The 20,684-nt window shown below is 35.4% G+C and overlaps 1 protein-coding gene across 2 annotated transcripts in view; it reads left to right on the top strand.

The window, feature by feature from the left end:
- RASGRP1 (RAS guanyl releasing protein 1) overlaps window positions 1–20,684 on the top strand; it is a 41,189-nt gene that overhangs the window by 13,194 nt on the left and 7,311 nt on the right. For both annotated transcript variants that reach the window (XR_007631449.1, XM_050335512.1), the window contains exons 3-13: window positions 4,585–4,690; window positions 6,365–6,427; window positions 7,850–7,981; window positions 9,029–9,182; window positions 12,368–12,541; window positions 13,295–13,411; window positions 15,078–15,353; window positions 17,481–17,561; window positions 18,142–18,246; window positions 19,102–19,211; window positions 19,848–19,992. Coding sequence is in view for 1 of the 2 variants with exons in the window: in XM_050335512.1 (XP_050191469.1) it covers window positions 4,585–4,690; window positions 6,365–6,427; window positions 7,850–7,981; window positions 9,029–9,182; window positions 12,368–12,541; window positions 13,295–13,411; window positions 15,078–15,353; window positions 17,481–17,561; window positions 18,142–18,246; window positions 19,102–19,211; window positions 19,848–19,992 (1,463 nt within the window). In the remaining variant the exon portion in view is untranslated. The remainder of the gene's footprint in view (window positions 1–4,584; window positions 4,691–6,364; window positions 6,428–7,849; window positions 7,982–9,028; window positions 9,183–12,367; window positions 12,542–13,294; window positions 13,412–15,077; window positions 15,354–17,480; window positions 17,562–18,141; window positions 18,247–19,101; window positions 19,212–19,847; window positions 19,993–20,684) is intronic.

Here is a 20,684-nt window from a genome sequence, read left to right as displayed (position 1 = left end):
CAGAAATCTTGAAGCACATCAGTATAGCAACCCACGACTTTCAGCTTTGCACTTAATAACTTCTGGCAATTGCTTGATGCTTTCTTGCATTGCATTGTTTTTGGTGCTACCTTTTTATACCCACTGGAAAACTTGAGGGAGTTTACAAGAAGTTGATCATGTTCTTAGTACCTTAGTCACTGATCATGTGATGTCAGTGCTCTGTGATTCACTTCTGATTCATTTCAAATTGTACTCTAGGTAATACAGTTGGAACCTGCTGATGAAATAAAGACAGTATTCATGAAATAAAGGCCTCTTAGACCTAGAAAAGCTAACTTTTCCTTCTTGTAAAATTCATTTCGGTTAAGACATCCTTGGTATTCCTACTATTGTCTAGTTATTGCATTCATGAGTGGAAGTGAAGGTCTCAGTACAATGATCTTGTCTATTGAACATACTCTTTCTTTTAAGTATATTTACCACAGAGCTGTGGGCATCAGGACCTGGTGAAAAGCAGGTAGTTTGCTCTTAAAGCCTTACTTACTAATTCTTCAGTAATTTGTTTCTCTAAAGTATTCAAGGAACAAGTGATACTTTGGTTATTTCTATATCATGGATTACAAGGAGTCACTAACTGGATATGCCATAGAGTGGCTGATGGGACTAGATTAAAATGTTCTTATTCTTGTGTGTTCTGAGTCTCATATAAGAAATAGAACTTCTGTAATTGTAGGTTTTAGATAATAAAGTATTTATCATTACATGTCTGTGCTTTCATTCATGGAGTTAAATGCTGGAGAAGTATATTCAGCTCCTGCTTTCTTATTTGTTTCAGAGAATATTTATTAAAAATCTTAGTACAATAAGGGAATTTACAGGAGGGAAAGCATGCAACCAGTTGCTTATTTGTATTTTGCTGCAAAACTAAGGCTTATGCAGTATTTTGCAGCTTTCTTGAAGGTAAATGGCCTAACTGAAACACACCCATTCCACTTTATTTAGTATTCACTTTGTGGTTTTGCTCGCAGGCTCTGCGGTTAGAAACAGATATACAAACGGAAATGAAAATGAGTTGCAAAGTTTTAAAACAAACTGCTGGAGGTTCAAGAGAATGCTGCAGAGGCAGTCAGAGGCACTCCTGCAGCACAGTCAGGAAAGCCCTCTTATTGGCTCCACCATTTGCACAAAGATGCTTTAGCGTAACTTTTGTTACTTCCTTACGTGCAGCTCTGGTTAGCAAGTTAGCTCTTCAAAAAGAAGTGACCTTGTGGTCAGCATTGTGGAAGACCCAGTGACAGCTCTGAAACTGAAACTGAGCTGGAATCCCTTCTCATCTAAGGCCCATTAGGGTTTTTGAATATGAATTTGTTACGTGGAAATGGAAGAGGAACCAGACTCAGTATTTTTCTTTTAGTAGAATTTGTTTTATTATATGTAGTTGAAAAATACTTAATTTTAAAATTGGGCAGGAAGATGACATTAAACTGGATGTTTGTAAAATTGGCTACGGCTACAATTCCATGCAGGCTTGCTGTTCAGGGATGAACTGTGCTGGCAACCTTTAGACTTTTTTTGCTTTATAGTGTTTATTTTGTTTTTTAAGCCATCACTAATACAATTTTTTTTCCTTTTTTTTTTTTTTGTGGAGGTAAGCCTTTTAGTTGGGTGCGAGAATGCATAGCTCAAAACCTAGTACTGATTTAATATATGAAAAATAATGGCATGTCATTGCAATGAAGTCTACCTCTGTTGCAAGATAATTAGATCTGGATGTGGTGAAGCATAAATACACTTTTATTATGCAAGAAAATACCATAAATGTGTTGATCTACTTACTAATAGTAGATAGAACATGCTGTTATTCTCTGCGTCTTTGAGAAATGGAAAAGGTAAAACGTAAAATGGAAGGGATCTTCTAGAAGACAGAAGTTCGCTTTGGAACCTGGTGCCAGGTGGTACCTGTCTTATGTCATAGGAGAGGATTTTGGCATACGCACAGTGAAAGTGCTAGGAGAGAGTTATTTTTTGTCTTTGTCATCTAAAAATTGTCTGTAAGAGCACTTATGAAAATCTGTTGATTTAATTACATCTGTATATTCTTAATAGTATGTGTGCACATAACTATTTGGCTTCCAAGTTAAGCATATACTGAACTGCTTTTCTTATTAAACTGGAGCTGTTGAATGGAAGTTTTGTAAAATGCATGAAAATTAATACAGGCCTCTGTGTGCAAGGTCTAAAATAGTTTTACTCTTCCAGAAGACACTGGTACAAATTGCCAAATACTAAAGGTCTGAATATGTATTGATTCTTGATGTCCCAGTCTTCCTCTGCCTACTTCTTCCTACTTTGCTGTTTTTCCCCCAGTGCTCATGCTGTAACACCTAGGCAGTTTATATCTCAGAAGGATTCTTCCAGTAATAAATGAAATTATGTGCAAATGCAAACAAGGAACTCAAAAACTTTGCTTTCGGAGAACTTCTAGCATAAGCCAAGAGGCAGTTCAAGAACTTTTCATTACTTGGGGTCTACACTGCTCTCATTTATGGGGCTGTAGGGCAGGCAGACTTTCCCCTCGCATGTATCACTGAATGTGGAATTGCTCCTTACAATTAAGTGTAACTGCAGAAGGCAGCTTCAGAAAATAGTGTCTCATGTTCCGTGTTGAAGGTCACCTGATGCATAAAATTCTCATCCTGGGCTTGCTAGTGCCGAGCAGTTGCTGCTCTTCACATAGTCTCTGCCAGAATTTACCGTTCAGGACTTTTTTATTTGTCCTGCCTGAGAGGATGGCTGTAATAAGATATTTTGTTTTTTGTGTTTATTGTACTGAGTTTCCTGCAAACTGACTGTGCTTTTGCTAGAAGAGTAAAGTTACCTACAACAGTTATATGATGCGCAGCATGTCCTCTGCTTTCAGGACTCCAAATAGTCAGCTAAAACAATAACATCACTTGTGAACTACAGATCTAGGCCGTTCTGAGTCACCTTCCTACTAAACTTTATCTACTTCATATGAAATAGAGTCAGCCTCTCTGGCAGTTTAACATAATTTTGATGGAAAGATAGGAATACCAATGAATCTGTGGAAGAGAGACATACAGATAAGTGCCCACACTGATATAAGGAGCAGCTGTGTGAATCCAGACTTGGTTTGACTTGATGTGCTTTCTGGTCAGGCAGCCTAGAGTCAACTGCAACACATATTGCTTTTGTGTAGCTGATAGCTTCGAGCATGGCATCATTGTGAGGAAGAGAATGAAAAGACTTTCACAAGAGAGCAGTTCTGAAGGGCATGAGTGGGACTGTTGTGGAATGAGGAACAAAGAAGACAGATCTGGAGGAAATAGGGTTTCATTAGTTCTACCAGAGATCCAATGTGTTGCTCAAAAGGAAGGGCCTGGGCTCTGGGGTTCTCTCTTCACATTCTGTACCTTCCTGTAGAAGGGCATGGAAGTTCTTGCTCAGTAACTAATGGGGATTATCTTGTTTTGCTAATGGGTTAAATTTAATGTTCTTTTTTGGTGATGTGCAATTTAAAAGTGACTTTTCTCCCCTTTCCCTAGTAACAGATGCCATTTTATATGTTACAAATCTGCTGTTTCACATCCTTCTTCCATTTTGCCTTATTGTGCATTGCTTCTGTATCTTGTTCCTGTTACTGGTATTTTTTAATGGTAACTACATTTATCCTAATAGAATTTAATGTGTTTAAAATTATTCAAAGAGATAAATTTTGTTTTGTGTTTGAAAGAATGTCTAACTCCAAGCTACTTAGGTTCTCATGACAGGCTGTAGAAGGCTGTAAATATTCATCAGTTAATGTTTACAAACACTTTCACTACTGATTTTGTTACAGAAATGGAAAATTTTTTTAAGTGTTCTGCTACATTTGATGTCCTTGATCTTTTCAGAATATGGCAAAAAACCCCACATGACCCAGAAGACAGATGTAGTCTAAAAACCTTATTCAGCTGAAATCCTTGTAATGCATAGTTGAGGGAGATATGTAGGACATTTAGTTCCATCACAGGGAGTATGCATAGGTTATCCTCTGGGCTTCCTTCACAAAATGTATCTCATTCCATGTGAATGTCAGTATAGATCCCAATCTGAGCATGTACTTTAGTGCTATGTATGTCATCTGTACAAAAAGCCTCACAAACACTTAAGAATATTGCTGTTCTGTTTGATAAGTTCAATCATGCCAACAACTAATAGGGATCATTAACTGAATTCTTTTGCTCTGTAATTCATTAATTTGTTTCAAAGTCTATACTCATAGGCCTAAAGCTAAGCATTTAAGTGCACTGCTGGACTTAGATAATTTTGTATAATTATCTGGATATTTTGAAATTTTTTGAGATTTTTTGTTTGCCTTTTTTTTTTTTTAAGGGTCTTCCAAACCTGGTAGTGAAATGTATTTCTTGTAATATAGCTCTCATTAGAAAAATAATGCAGTTCCTAAGTTATTAAGTTACTGCTATTTTTGACATAGTGTACATGAACAGACCTAACGAATTAGGATTCTGAAAAAGCCTCTTATGAGTTGTTTATGGAAGTATAGCAAGATTTCAACATGAATACTTTTTTTTTTTTCAGATTTAGAAGGAAATGCATATCAAAACAACCAGCTGCTAAAGATAATTCTTGCCATGCATCAGTTTATCATCTCCTCTGCAGACATGCTTCAGAAACTCATTGATCTATATCCTTTGTAATATTCACCTACTGTTAAGGTAATATTTTATAACCTCACAAGTTTGAGATGGGTAAGCAGAGGATATTTAATCTATGGGTGTGTTACTGTACCAATAATTAAATAGTATACTTGTTCTTTACATTCTCTGGTTGCATGGTGTGGTTTGTTTGGGGTTTTTTGTGTGTCTTTTGGTTTAGCTTGTCATATAGAGAGTAAAAAGATGACACTCCAGGTTTTAACTAGGATAAATCACCCTCTGTTGGCTGTAGAAGGAATATCTATAAGGTGTTAGGTTAATGTAGACACCTCAGTTAGGTACTGTGAGGTAAACGTGGGCCCAAGTTTCAGGTCTGTTTCTCTCTCTGTTCTCCATACAAGTCAAAGAGCAAAGAACAGAAGTGTATCGTCTGGATATGAAAATCTTCAACAAAAATTATTTCCCATGAAATAAAATGCACTGAAAGAAACCATAAGCTTTTCCTTTCTATTTCTTCCCATTTTGAGGTAACTGCCTCAAAATTTATTATTTTGTTTTGTTTTATGTGTTTCTGCGTTATTAGATTTTTCATAACGTAGCTGCTAGATCATGTTAACAATACTAGCCTTTCTTAGGAATCTTTAATTGTGGAATATGTTCTCTGTCTCTTTAGCTTTACAGAATGTTTACTCCTAATTATATGAGCACAGTACAGGAAGGAGACCTGTCATGCTTAGAATCCCCAGCCATTTTTGGTACAATTTAGAGAATCCTTTCTTTCCTCAAACTGTGTGTCTAATAGGCATTTATTTATTCAAATTGGGACCTTTCAAAATATTTGGGAACTTACTCAGACCTCATGAGTTCTATAGACAGCCTGATGTAAGCATGCAATATGGTTGCTTAATTTGTGGATGGTATGTCCCCTCAGCTGCAGTACGTTCAGGCTGCAGTTACTTTCAGTCAGACTGTGAGAGGATCCATAAGGTATTTTCATTAAATTATGTTTTTCAGACATGTAAATGTATGTGTTGTCTAGATCAGAAGAATCAAGACATGTGTAATACATTTTCCGAATATATTTTCCATGTCTTCAACAGACATTGGCTACAATATCAAAACATGTTTTATAGAACTAATAGATGAAAAAAATGGGTGTTTCTTTCCAGTTATCACAGCAAGTCAAATGAAAACTGTTGAGTAGCTAGACAGGTAAGGTTACTACGGAGAGGCATGTCACGTTTTGCTCTACCATTGTATACAACTGGTTATGTTTAAAAGAAAATAACATCTTTCTTTTTAAAGCTCCAATGAATCGTAATTAGCTGAATAGGATTTCTTCATAAATGCAGTGATTCATGAATCTGGTATTACTGTTTCAAATTTTAATGAGATGTGAAAATGCATGAGTTTTGTTAGAAATTGTGAGGCATATTGCAAAGAAACATATGTAGAAAACAGAATTGTTTGACTACTAAACACTGCTCAATACTTGGGTAACAGCATCAATATTACTCGTAGTAGTCATAGTTGCAATAAACTTTGGTAACAACCTTGGTTTATACTTTGTATACATTTGTGTAAAATGCTAATCTGATATTATATGACATCAGTAGAATGATTTCTATTGCTTACAGGTATCAAGCATGTTACGTTTCATATCATATGTGAATGGATGTGGTTTTCCTTAACAGTTTTCCTACCTACCTTAATGCTTTAGAAAATAACTCTTCCATGCTGTGTGTAAAGATTTGCTATTTTGTTAGGTAAGTATATTCTTGGTGCCATATATAAGTTTGGTTTTCCATGTTATAAGTTGACATTTAAAACAGAAAGAGGTATTCTGCTTCAGCTTTCCAAGGTTTGCTTTAAGCAGCTTTACACAAATAGGCCCACACAACTGGCTTTGAGATGGGTTTAATTCAGTGCATGAGTTGTTGGGTTACAGTTTTGAATGGAATCTGTATGAATCTGTATCTTAAACATCCATGAAAATTGACAGTGCTCAGGAATTGGTAGCATTGTGTCTAATATTATTATATAGGTCTATTAAAAATGAAGTGGGATATTGCAGATATTTTTATATTAAACAAAATTCTATTACATTTGGTAGGCAATTTTCCTTAGTAATTCTACTTAGTCACTTGCAATGATCCTGGAACACATTTTTTTTTTCTTCCTTCCATTAGGTATAATAAAGTTTGATATCTCAGTTTATAGAAAAAAGAAGAGAGGAAAAAATGCAATAGGTTGATGATACTCTTTTCTACACAAAAAGTGAAATAATTAGCAACAGGAAAGTAGAATTTGTATTAAATTGTGATGATTTTATTATCTCGGAGCAAATTATTGGTTATGTTAGAATGCTTTGGGATTGTATGAGATCTGGTAACATTTCTGCTTGTAGGCAAATTCATACATGTATGCATCCATAAGAATGTGCATTTCTATTTTTCCAACAAGCACAGATTTTTACATGTCTGGTACTGTGTACTGGGTCTGGCTGGGATGGAGTTAACTTTCTTCTTAGCAGCCCCTGTGATGCTGTGCTTTTAATCTGTGAGTAAAACACATCAACATTTTAGCTATCGCTGAACAGTGATTGCACAGCATCCAGACCAGTTTCTCACTCTGTCCCCACCACAGTGTAAGCTGGGGAGGAGCTTGATGTTGGGAGGGTATACAGCTAGGACAGCTGACCTGAACCGACCAAAGGAACATTCCGTGCCATACAGCATCGTGCTCATCAATAAAAAGCTGGGAGTAGTAATTCCAAAGTTGCTATTGCTTGGATACTGGCTGGTCATCTTGTGTGAGATGGTGTTTGCGTCACTTGCTTGTTTTTGATTTGTTTGGCTTTTTTATTGCCCTCAGTTATTAAACTATCTTTATTATTTATTATTTCTATATATATATAGAAATTCTGATATTGAGTTTATTGCAAATATATTTGTAGTATAGCGCTATACAGCATTAAGTCAGAGTTTCTAATTTGTTTTTAGCCTTGAAATTTTGATTTTTGATAAAATCAAGGTAGCCCAGCAAAAGCATCTAAAAGCAAGATTTATCCCCCAGAGTTGGTAAAGAAGAAATACAACTTGCAAACAGGAGCAGATATCTAAATTTCAGCCTCATTGATGTTAGAACAAAACATGTTTTTTTGTGTGTGTGTTTTAATTGTGCAATAGGTATTGGATCACAGAGTTCTGGATTATGTTCAAAATGGATTCTAAACTATCCACAACTATGGAGGAATTCCAAGAGCTGGTTAGAACTAATGGTGAGGAGTTACACTGTCGTCTAATTGACACATCTCAAATGTGAGTGCCAAAGTCTGAATACGCTCAGAAAACAAACTTTATCTCTGAATTGTCTTTATTCAAATATAATGTCTCTCATAAGTCATATGTATCTATCCTTAGAAGAGTTTATACTTCATTACAGATGAAATATATGTTATGTAGTGGAACAGAATGCATTCTAGGAACGGCTTAGGTTGAATTTAGCTGCAGCACAGACTTTGTGCTGATTCTCTGTGCTACCTAAGTTCTAGTCTATCCAGGGAACTTAGAGAAAATCTGTAGAGGCCTAATGATTTTGAAAGATCACTTTAAGTCAAGGAGGAGTAAACAATTTGATTGGGTAGCAGATGAGGTAAAAAAAAGTGTGTTTATATTTTAGCATCAAAGGTAAGTGAGGATATAGATTGATGCGTTGAGTGACTTTTGATACTGTTTTATATGATTTTAGTTATAAAATACTTATCCTGTCAAGAATAAATCCTATAGCTATACATCATAAAGTTTTTTCTTGGGAAGAAAACTTCCCCTGTTATATGAGAGTACGATAGTTCTGTGGAACTGTGTAACAATGTGAATTCATACTTTGGGTGTATATGCACAGGCTAAAGCAGAGCAGAATTTGGCATACATTTTATATCTTGTTAAGAAAGAGGGTATTTAGTTTTTCAAATCCAAATAAATTTCTTTACTTCATGGGTGAATAGCAAAGGAGGACAGTTTATACTCAGAGGCTGGTCAAGAAAATCTGTACGAATTATTAAATAGAGCAGGGCTGGATGTGTTCAGTGAAGGCAAAGTTACAGAAATCTGTTCTGGAGATGCAATACAGAATCTCATGCTGTTTAGTAATATACTTGTATTGTACTTAATGTGCTACATCAGTATAATAAAGATTCACAATAATATCTTTGCATATAATCTCTAATGCAGGAAAGGAGGTTGCTGTTCAGAAATTCGAATCCCTTTTTATTGCAGTAAGGCATGAAAGCAATGTTACCTTTGTATTAGGGAAAGAGGAAAATTTTGCTCTTCAGAAAATAACTCATGGTAATTCTGTTTTTAAAGCAATTCTAGGGACTGGTCTAGAAAGCTGACACAGCGTGTAAAGGCCAACACCAGTAAGAAACGGAAAGTGTCGCTTCTTTTTGATCACCTTGAGCCAGAGGAGCTGTCAGACCACCTTACCTATCTTGAATTTAAGTCTTTCAGAAGAATATCAGTAAGTGATTAATTTTTATCTATTTACGTATCTATCCATTTATTTATTTATTTATTTATTTTGAGCAAAGATGGGGAAGGAAATAGAAAATATGGCAGAGAGGTAGTATTACAAGATTAACTCTGCCGCACAAGCTGTTAACAAACTGAGACTGTGTCTAGAGGTTTTTTGGTTTACTAATGTTGAAGGTGGCCAGTGGAACTTATTCTGAGTACATACCATTTTGCTACAGCCACTGGAGAGAGGAAGAGTGAACTCGAACTGTGGAACAGAATCAGAGCAAGGTCAGTTGGAAGGAAGAGGAGTAAACCTTCCAAATCCAAGATCTTCTTCCAAAGAGTCCCTTTTTGTTAGAACAAGTGATGTCATTGGGCACAGGAACAAATAGCCTCCTTTGACTCAAAGCAGTAATCAGGCTGAAATGGGATGAAGGAAACCTGGAATATTCTCCTAGAATGGTAACTTTCTGTGGCTATAGGGAACAGTACAGCATTCCTATGTAGTGACTAATGGGCTGTATAGAAGCTGTCCACAGCACTCTGCTTGCCTTTTTTGATTGTGCATGACAAAATAAAGACTAGAGATAAGAAAGCACTTTAGAAAATGCCATTTTTGAATGTAAGGGGAGCTTAAAATATTTTATTAGACAAGCTTTCAAGTACATAAACAATTCTTAAGGATTTATCTCATTTATGTTTTCTTTCATCTGATTTATTTTATCAACTATGTTTGTAGTTGATAAGATGCGAACTTCCCTATGCACCTTGGCTTCACTTGCATCATTGTATGCTGCAACACTGCCTCTATTCAAACCTGATACAGTTCACACATGGAAAAGTGAAAGTTAGAGACCAAAATCTAAGGTGGTTACAAAGTCAGTATAATGATAAGAGCGAAAGCAGAGTGGGTTTTTTAGTGGTTTTGTTGTTGTTGTTGTTATTCAGTGGGTTTTGGAGATTTTTTTGTAACACCACAATCAAAGATGAACCCTTGCAAGGAAAGGGTCTCTCAATAGATAGAAGATTTCATAGTCATGTGTTAGTGTACTTTATTTGAGCTGACAGTACATGACTCTGTTTTGTGTTAAATTCAATAAGCTGTAGAACCAGAGTCATGCACAGATTGCTGCCTGTAGGCAGTAATAATATGCAAAGCTTATATAACACTTAACATTTTCAAGCTCTGTGCAGATATAAAGTAATTAATGATTACTGAGTATAACAAATACAGTTTTAGTCAGTGTCAAATGTGTCATGTGGTTCCAACAGTTACGTACATATATACATTTTATATGTAGGTTTTCTGCATATGTTTTGGTATAAATTGAGTTGACCAAGTCTTCAGATCAAAAAATAATGTGTAATTGATAAACAGCTATATTAATGACATCTTTACAGAATGTTTTCATGGTATGCTAAGCCACAGAACCCTTTTGTTCTTCTCCCATGGCACCATATACTGGGAGAAAAGCTGTAAACGACCTGCTGGGTTATTAGTCACAGAAATAACTATTTCAAGGTTTGGTCATTTCAAAGTCAGAGAGGAATACTTGATCCCCTGAACATATCCAGCACACAGTAAAATCTTCCATGAGACACCATGTACCTTGCAGCAAATTAATATGAAGGGAGTGGTGTTCACACATTAATAACTGCAGGTATGCTGGTTCTTGGGAACCGTTTTAATTTGTAGTCATAAAATACAGGGACGCTGCATTCCTGTTGAGGCCCTTACGTTAGTCATTGCAATAACAGACATGCATTATTTAAGTACCTGAACTTCTTTACCATACCTGCCACTAACAATATTTTTACAACTGACCTTATTAATAAATTTGTGCACCAAAATGATTTCAAAACTTTCAAGTAGCAGGTTAGATGTAAATTTCTTCAGCATTGAAAAGAATTTTTTTTTCTGAAGGAGGCGGCTGCTGAGAACAAAATATAAACTGATTCATAATTGTACTGAAACTGCTGTGAAGTCTATAATTATAGAGTCAGATACTGAAAAATGATCTATCTGTATAGAGTAGTTGCTTAAATTTCAAGATCCAGCCAAACATGGCTGGGGTTCAAAATTCAAACAGTAATTGTTATAATGTAAGTACCATGTAATCTCAGAGACAGCTCTACTTATTAATGTCAATTTTTCTTCCATTTTTAATTTAATAAGAGGACATAATAAGCTGTCATATATGCTTTTAAAATGTTAATAGTTCTTATTAAACAGATAGAAAAAAATTATAAAGTTAAGACAAAGTGAGAGAGGGAGAGTAAGAAACTAACAACAGCCTGACAATTTATGATGCTTCCTTAAGGATCAATGCCATTCGGCATATTCCTGTGGCCTTAAGAAAGGAAGATATGTCTATTACAGCTATAAATGTTTTTGGTAATATGGTAGTAATAGAGGTGATAGTAAAGAATGAATGTATAAATCCCGTGTCGTGCTTTCTGATTATTCAAATTATTGTGTATTTTTGTAATGGATAAACCAAGAGAATGGATAAACATTGCATGAACAAAAGCAAATGATCGGTTCTCTTTGATCTTAATGGGAAGAATGGCTTAAAAAAAATATCTATATGTCACATACAGGTATCAACTAAATAATTTTAGATTGCCTTAGTTAAATAAGGAAATCTCACAAGCTATATTAAAAATATCAAGGCAGCTGCAATCCTCATTCTTAATGGTCTTATCTCAGTTTCATATTAATCTCATATTAAAATTGCTTTTTGTATTAGTGTAGCTTAATTTAGAAGTGTGCCCTAGCTACAGAAACTGAACACTGAACTCCCTCAAACTATTGCTGACTTACTAGATTACACTTTAAATTTTGTTTAACCTTCCCTTAGAAGCCTGGACTCAATGAATCTATGAAACCACTGAAGCTGTAAGGAAAGCCCCAGTTCTATTCATCCTAGGGTCTATAAGAGACAAGGCTCCTGAGATACGGCAAAAAGATGCTTTTGGCTAATTCAATTAGTTGAAGCCTCTGCTTTGAAGTGAAAACAAACAAACAAGCAAAAAACTTTTACAAAGGAAAGATTTCAGCCTTATGGATACTTAAGGTCTAAAATATATCTTTTATATTTAATTTGAAAAGCAGACCTCTGCACACAGATCATGAGGTACATGAAACTGTACATGAATTTTCATTTGCCCTTCTTCTGTTTGTTTAAGTTCTCAGATTATCAGAACTACATTGTGAATAGTTGTGTGAAAGAGAATCCAACAATGGAAAGATCAATTTCTCTTTGCAATGGTATCTCTCAGTGGGTGCAGCTAATGGTTCTCAGCAGACCAACACCACAGCTTCGGGCTGAAGTGTTTATCAAGTTCATTCATGTTGCACAGGTCAGTTAAAATCCGACGTGTTTAGTGTTTATTTTGTCTTTCTCTGATACCTTTATATTTAGACACCTTGACAGCCCGTTTTTTTGCTCCTCCCATGCTACTACTGTGGAGACAACTGGGAGTGTTGGCACTGGCCTCCCGGTTCATACACACCACATGCATATTTGTGTGCTGTCATACCTGGTATTCAGATATTACAGTGTCAGGTCACCAGGACCTTCTCATATTCATTGTGAAGAAATTGTTTTCACTGAAAAACTAGACTTGCTTTTGAATTAGTGGGTGAGATTCCAAGCTGTGAATGGAAAGCTGTATCTTTCCAACATGTGAATCACTCCCATGCCTTTGGCTGTAATTAAAAACATTACACCAGAAATGCCTTTCTGGATAAAAGCAGAGCTATGGTCCTATTGATATTTCTTGCATACTAATTCAGCTGCATAACCAAGATAAAACCAAGATAAAACAAATGTTTCCTAGTTGTGGTGGACTCTGAGAAGAGGGAGAAGTACTGAGGAAGTACTTTGAAGACTTACTGTATCTGCAAATTTAATATCTGATTTAATAACAGTAGGATAAGTCCACGTTACACCCAGTAAAATCACAATTAGTTACCAAAATACATGAAGTCAAATGGCACAAGACTTGTAAGATTTCAGAGTAAAACAATAGAGGAAATGTAAAATTTGTGTGCACGTTGAATGACTTGAAACTTTAAATAATAAATACTGATTTTTTTGTATGTCAACACAGAAGCTCCACCAGCTGCAGAATTTCAATACATTAATGGCAGTGATAGGAGGTCTCTGTCACAGTTCCATTTCCAGGCTTAAGGAAACAAGCTCATGTGTTCCTCATGATGTAATTAAGGTTGGTATTGCTTCTCTAAGTTTTACAAATAAGATAACCTTTAACTTTTTTGTCATTGCACACCTAAAAAGCAGCCTTGGTTCATTGGATAACATGAAAAGACAGAACAAAAGTTCCTTGGGTTTTAATTTGTCATTTCATTTTTACATCACCAGTTACTCCTACACTTGTTCCAACCTTTCTTCAAGACTTGTATAGATTCTCTAAGGTTTCTCTTTTAATCCTCAGATGTAACAAGCTGCATTTTCTTGTATATGCAGTAGTATCAAATAGCATCTAAACATGAAAACGGAAAATTGGATCCTAGAACATTTGAGAACAAAACTATTGTCATCCATAGCAACACTGACCATTCTGGGTCTGTGAGAATTCGTCACTTTGAGTTTAAAACTGAAAGGACTGGTTTTGTTCATTGCATCTTTCCCAATGACAGATTTTATCTAGTTCAGACTTGAACAAATCTAGCCCTAATACACACATTATAATACAGTGGAATGTTAGGAATATGTTTTAATGTCCAGGTAAATTCTTGTGAAATACAGATGAAAGCTACTAAAAATGTGAACGAAAGCATATTTTTTAGCAATAAAATGGCTTCTTAAGAGAATAAGATCCTTTATTAATTTATTTTGTCTGGGTCTGAAAGATTTCATGTAGGTATCTAATGAGCATGTTTCAATCACAGTATGATCAACATGAATGGACAGTGCATACCTGGAGTATAGACCTGAACTATGACCTCCCACTGGTAATGGTTGCAGCACTTGGAATCTATAAAATCAGTTAGCAAGCTTATTTTAGAAACACGTTGTTTTTCACATTTTGTCATTATACAGGACTGTGTGTGTGTACATCATTTGAGTAACTCTTTGTATCAAGAAATCATACACAAGTGCTAACAGAAAGCAGGTAAAAACAGGCTGGTAATCAGTGACTTGAGAACACATTTTAAGGTTTAACTATAACAAAAAGTTTGTAAAGGTTACAAATCAAGGGGTTTGACAGGAACTTCCCAAAGAAAACATTGGTCCATTGATTTTATAATGTTGAGTCAACTTAGTATTTCTATAGTATTAAATAAGGAAAATATTTATACTGCTAGACTGAAGATTAATTTAGCCTTCACAACAAACCAAATATATTGGTTCTAATTCATAGGAAAACTTTTCTTAAAAGCACAGATGTGCCACCTTGAACTGTAGTACAAATTCTGATCACACTGCAATGGGATCATAGCACAGCATAGGGTTTCTCTGCCAGGAACATTCCAGCAGGTGACCTGAAAGTCAGAGAAGTGTATTCCATATTCTAAGGTGAAGATGGCTGCTTTTATGAATGTCAGAGATCTTGTGCTTATGCATTAATTCCACACAGATCCCCTTGATTTGAGAGGATTTTATTTCTTTTTCATTTGACTAAACGGGGAACATAGGGAGACCAGCATTATAGATTAGGCTGTAGAATAATGAGCTATAATTATATATTAGTACCTAGATTAGAGATATAGGAAATCTAGAATATCCAGATTTCATTTAAAATTTTAAAATCTTTTCAAGAGTCCTTGAGAGTAAACTCCTTCATAATAACATGGGAAATTCTTGTTCTGTATGACAAAAAAAGAAAGAGTAACCAGTGTTGATTTTTTTTGTTTTCTTTTTATTTTTAGGTGTTTAATGAAATGACAGAACTGCTTTCATCTTACAGAAATTATGATAGTTACCGGCGAGCCTATAATGAGTGCACTAACTTTAAGATCCCAATCCTTGGGGTCCACCTGAAAGACTTGATATCACTTTATGAGGGCATGCCAAACTACTTGGAGGACAAAAAAATTAACATATACAAACTATACTCTTTGTATAACCACATAAATGAGCTGATACAACTCCAGGAAATGCCACTTCCCCTGGAGGCTAACATGGACCTTGTTCACTTGCTTACAGTAAGTCTGTTAGATAAGATAAATATCTCCATTTAAAAAATTCATATACCTCTCAAAGAACTAAGTAGATAATTCAATTAATTAATTAATTATGAATATGTAATATTATAAGTTTTTTTTCATGAAGTAGAAATGTACAGTAATAGAAGAGAAAAAGCTGGTGATACTGATTTATTCATCAGCAAGAGCAGAGGTGCCAGTATGCTTCCAATTATTTCGATGAGGGAAGGAATTGTTTATTTCTGCTTCACTATAGTAGTGTGCACTCTTTGTACTTCCACTAAAGAAGTGCTCTGAATCCTCTGTTGATTGAGCCTAAACAGGGAGAAAAATAGAAAGCTTCCTTAAATGCACTCTGGAGGCAGAAGATTGCCCACAAATATTCCTTGTGCTGAAAAGACAAACTTTCACATGAAAGTTCAGTCCCTCAAGATACCACATCTCTTGCCAAGTTTCTTCTGTACTTAAAAAACTTTCTGACATTAACATTAGTAAAATATAGTCTGTTGTATTACTCTACCAGTCATATTCTAGTCAGTGCTATGTTACTAAAAAAACTGATACTACTTAGGACGTCTGTTACAACAATAGTTTTAACTTCTCCTAAGAAGTTAAAATACTAACTTTTATTAAAATAGTAAATCTACATTTTTGAATTATCAGTTTTGTTTAGCCTTAACAAATATCTCAACTTGGAAAACCTAGATAGTCCACTTCCTCCTTCTTGTTATAAGCCCTGTTTCAGGAAAGCGCTAATAGATAAAAATGCTTATGTGCCTGTGGTTATTTGTTATCTCTCAGAGCACTCTTGTGTGAAATTAAGCACAGATGCCAAGGGCCTGAAATAAAAAAAATGTGAATTTCTTACTTCTTCCTGCTATTTGTTTTAAATGTTTTGTCTGAAATTATACTAAGTTGTGGTTTTTTTCTTTCAAATAATGTTTATAAAAATGGCTATTACAAATATGGAGAACTTAGGCCACAATTTCATACAGCGATATATGACAGGACATAAACGAAAAGAAATACTTCATTTGAGTGCAGGAGCTTCTGAAGTTCTAATACTCTAGATAATTTTTCATTTTTTTCCCTGATTTTTTCAACAGTCTTCCTCCTTCTTCTGCTTCCTTTATTCATATGCTTTAACATTAGCAGTTAAATCAGTAAAAAGAGGTATTAGTAATCACGTACATGAATCATGAGAGAAGGAGCAAAACATTTGGACTTACACTTTTTGAGTGTCAGAAACTACTTTAAGATTTCCCCAGAACCTACAATTATTGGCTATTTTGAGTACAAAAATAATTTTTGCAGCTGTTCACAAGAAAGTGACTGCATATCTGGAACTTGAATAAGGCTATTCATTGAATAAAATAGCTTATTTTTGTTTCTTAATTTATATACATATGACTGCAGCAATTTTGACTCTTTGTAAAATTTACATTTTCTTTGGACTTGTCACGTGTTGAGGCTCATAATACATCTACACCTGGCTTTTCTATTCAAATATTCAAAAACCGTCATGTTACCACTCTTCACCTTAGTTTGAAATTTGTTTCCAGTCTATAAAGTATTTGCTATACTATTTTCCAGGACACATACAAAAGCAAAGATCTAAATTTGATAATATTTACCCAGTTATAATGTTCTTCCCTTTACGTAACTGCTGTTGACAGCTAAATGTTCTCACTAAGTATATCCTAGTCCATCTTTTATCCTCATCTTGTGACATGTTTAAACAAGACTTTTCTGAGAATTTGAGACAGACAGTTTCACTGGAATGGTGTTTTTGTACTTAGCTGCGCAGTAGACCACTTGCATATTATGGGGTGACAGTTTTTTTCAGGTTATGTATTAACTGACTGCTAATAATGCCTACAGTCACTTGCTGTGCTAATGACTGTAGCAGTCTAATGTTACAGATGTCCAGATAATGGCAACAGCAGTCTGGAATGTAGAACTGTACCCATTTCAAATCACTGTGAACACCTGTGCAGCTCAAGTGTACTCTTCTAGGTGCAACCTAAATTAAAAAATAATGCACAAAAAAATATGAATGCACTCCAGAAACAAGTTTATAAAGTAGTACCAACTGTTTTGGGATTAAACTAATGTGTTTATTTTCAGCTGTCCCTTGATCTTTACTACACAGAAGATGAAATTTATGAGCTTTCATATGCCCGAGAGCCACGAAGTCACCGAGCTGCTGTAAGATTGTTAACAAAAGTTTTCTGAGTAATGTAAATTTTATCTCTTGTGTTAATTTTATTTTATTTTATGCTAAATTGAAAACATTTTAGCCTTATACACTGAGTGAAGCATAAATTATTTGACTGATGATTAAGTCTAAGCTAGAATATATGGGAGAGTTGACACCATATCAGGTTTTATAATATGAACACAAAGACAAACGAAGATACTTGTGTAGAGAGTTGATACTGTTTCTTTCAAATAAAGAATTCTTATATGATTCAAATCATGAGACCCATGGTAGTTTGGTAGTTATATGGTTATATGGTAGTTTGTTCCTGTTTTATAAATATGGAAAAGATGGTGATTTTTCAGGGCTGCCATTGAACTGTGACAATTTGAGGAACACCTGCTGTTTCGAACAGTTCAGGGAAGAACTTCCTCTGAAACACCATGTAACTATCAAAAGTATGATGTCAGTTCCAACACGTCATTTCTGCAGTCCTGTATCACATAGTCCACTGTCACCAGTGAAAGAAGTGTAATACTAAAAATCTGTGCATGTGGTACTAATAAAATTCCATTTGATTTATTTTAGCCTTTGACACCTTGCAAACCACCAGTAGTTGCAGACTGGGCCTCAGGAGTGGCCCCAAAACCTGATCCAAAAACCATCAGCAAACATGTTCAGAGGATGGTAGATGTAAGTAAGGTTGGCCTGTGTATCTTAACGTATCAGTCATAGTCTCAACCTTTAGGTATGAAAAGATATAGGGATGGGAAAAAATAATGAATGTATTCAAAGTGGTGCTGAGCTTGTGAGCACTTCTGTCCTCACAAATAGATATTTTTGCCGAGCTGTAAAGAGCAGCAGTGGCCAGTGAGGCACGGATGGAAATTCCTTAAATGGCTAAGGAGCTGGCAGGAAGTGTGAATGCTGGTTTGTGTAGTTTCAGAGTCACCCTTTCAAGCAGCTAGGGAGTCAGTTTCTAAAGAGCTTGGTTTTGCATGCCTGCTTCAGCTCTTTTCTTTCTAAGCACTTCTAATATTGTGAAGCATGCTTTGATACATGCTGTTTCGGAATGTATTTCTAAATCTGACCAGGTTTCTTTCCTCGTTGCCTTAGGGGCAGAGACAAACAGTAATGCATTCCTCAAGTGGAAACAGGTGTCTACCTGACAATTCTGTCGTGTAACTGATTTTTCTCATAACACTGACTTGATAAAATAAGCTAGGCAGCTACACTGATTTGGTTACAGAACTCATCACTGAGAGCACTAATTGAGACCATTAGTACAAGTTGTATATGTGGGCCTGGAAAAAAGGATCTTAAAGCAAAAGTAAAAAAGAACAGTCTAGCCTGTGTTGATGTTTTACTACAAATCAAGAAATCATAATTCTTCTTTAGTTTCAAGCAAAAAAAGAAATTTGACTGTTACGCTGTTTAACAGACACTGAGAGAAAAAGGGACAGGAAATCCATAAATAATGTGGAGACTTTCTGAAGTGGTAATTCAGACCATCCTCATTATAAACTATTCTGCTATTACCTTGTGCAGTCTGTCTTCAAGAATTATGACCATGATCAGGACGGATATATCTCCCAGGAGGAATTTGAAAAGATAGCTGCCAGTTTTCCATTCTCATTTTGTGTAATGGCAAAGGACTGGTGAGTAGCTGCTTATCAACTTTGTAGCATGTGTTTTGGGAGGGATTTGGGGGGTTTTGTGTTTAAATTGTATTTCTATCATTAGGGTGGTAAAAGCATCCCTGTGCATGAATGCACAAACAGAAGTGAAAACATGACTGACAAAAGCTTTTTTAAATGTGTTGTGAATGACATCTTCAAGAGCTTACAGCAGTGGTAACCATTTGGAAGGAAGAACAGATAATAGAAGAAGAACTATTTTTTTAAATATTCAGGATATACTATGAAAGAAATTTTGTAAGATAAAGCTGTCCCTAAAAATAGAGAATTGGAAAATGGTTTTTTTGATAAAATTAGGAAAATTTTTCTTAACATATTAAAGCATAAAAAATTACAATAGTGATTACTCAGATGCTTAATATGAAGTAGTTTTGAGGTTGCATGACATAGGCAGATATTCCATTTATCCTTACAGTCTGCATTTTAAATGTGTAGATAGCCTTCTGTATATTTTGTGAGCAATTGACATGATAAATTGTCTGAGGTCACTAGTTTTTCACCCATTAAACTATTGCTATTGTGTGAACAAAGATATGTTTAATTCTCCTTATGCTTTTAACAAAATATATGTCTCACAACTTTTTTTTTTTTTTTCAGGGAAGGTCTGATTAGCAGGGATGAAATAACAGCTTACTTTATGAGGGCTAGCTCAATCTATTCCAAATTAGGACTTGGCTTTGCTCACAACTTCCAAGAGACCACTTACTTAAGGCCTACTTTCTGCGACAACTGTGCTGGATTTGTAAGCTTACTTTTTAGTAATTATGTTAACATTCTTTGGAATAATGCCTTTTTTCTCGCATAATCACCTTGTGTCATATACAGAAACAGATCTATGTAAAACATCAGTGAAGCTATATAGACCATCAGACTTGTGCCTGTGTAGCTGTTTAAGGTATCCTTTATACCCCTATTGGCAGTACTAATATCTCTTTAAACATGGGTCATACCTTGTCGTGTTTGGTTGTGCACCAAACACAGTCTCAGGCAAGACTTCCAAATCCAGAGCCTTCCACCCCACGGGGCTGATAGAACTCCTGTCCTTATACAGACATAACATGCCCCCTGCCTGTGGCACAGAAAGATTTAATAAAACTGACTGTCCTACCAATCTTCTGTTCAGCTGGGATCAGACAACTCTGCTGAGATAGAAGAATTCTCCATCTGCTCCAGCTCCACAGTTTCTCAGGGGGGCTAGCAGATCTGCTGATATGTTCATTAGAGACTAGATCAAAGTATTTTGTGATTGAGGAACACACATAAAATACTCTGTTTACCTTATTCTAAAGAGGTAAAGAGTTCAGATTTTGACCTTACCATTAAAATTGCAGGAAAACAAGATATTCTGCAAGTGCTCTGATCTTAGAAAAGAGGGGAGCTTTTAGTGTATTTTTATATTTGGGGGTATCAAACATGAAGAGAAATATATTAATT

The sequence above is a fragment of the Myiozetetes cayanensis genome, unplaced genomic scaffold (assembly GCF_022539395.1).
Source record: "Myiozetetes cayanensis isolate MyiCay16 unplaced genomic scaffold, myiCay2020 scf6-25, whole genome shotgun sequence".
Classification (NCBI taxonomy): domain Eukaryota; kingdom Metazoa; phylum Chordata; class Aves; order Passeriformes; family Tyrannidae; genus Myiozetetes; species Myiozetetes cayanensis.
Note: the sequence above shows the minus strand (reverse complement) of the source record. Positions and strands in the feature narration are given on the sequence as shown.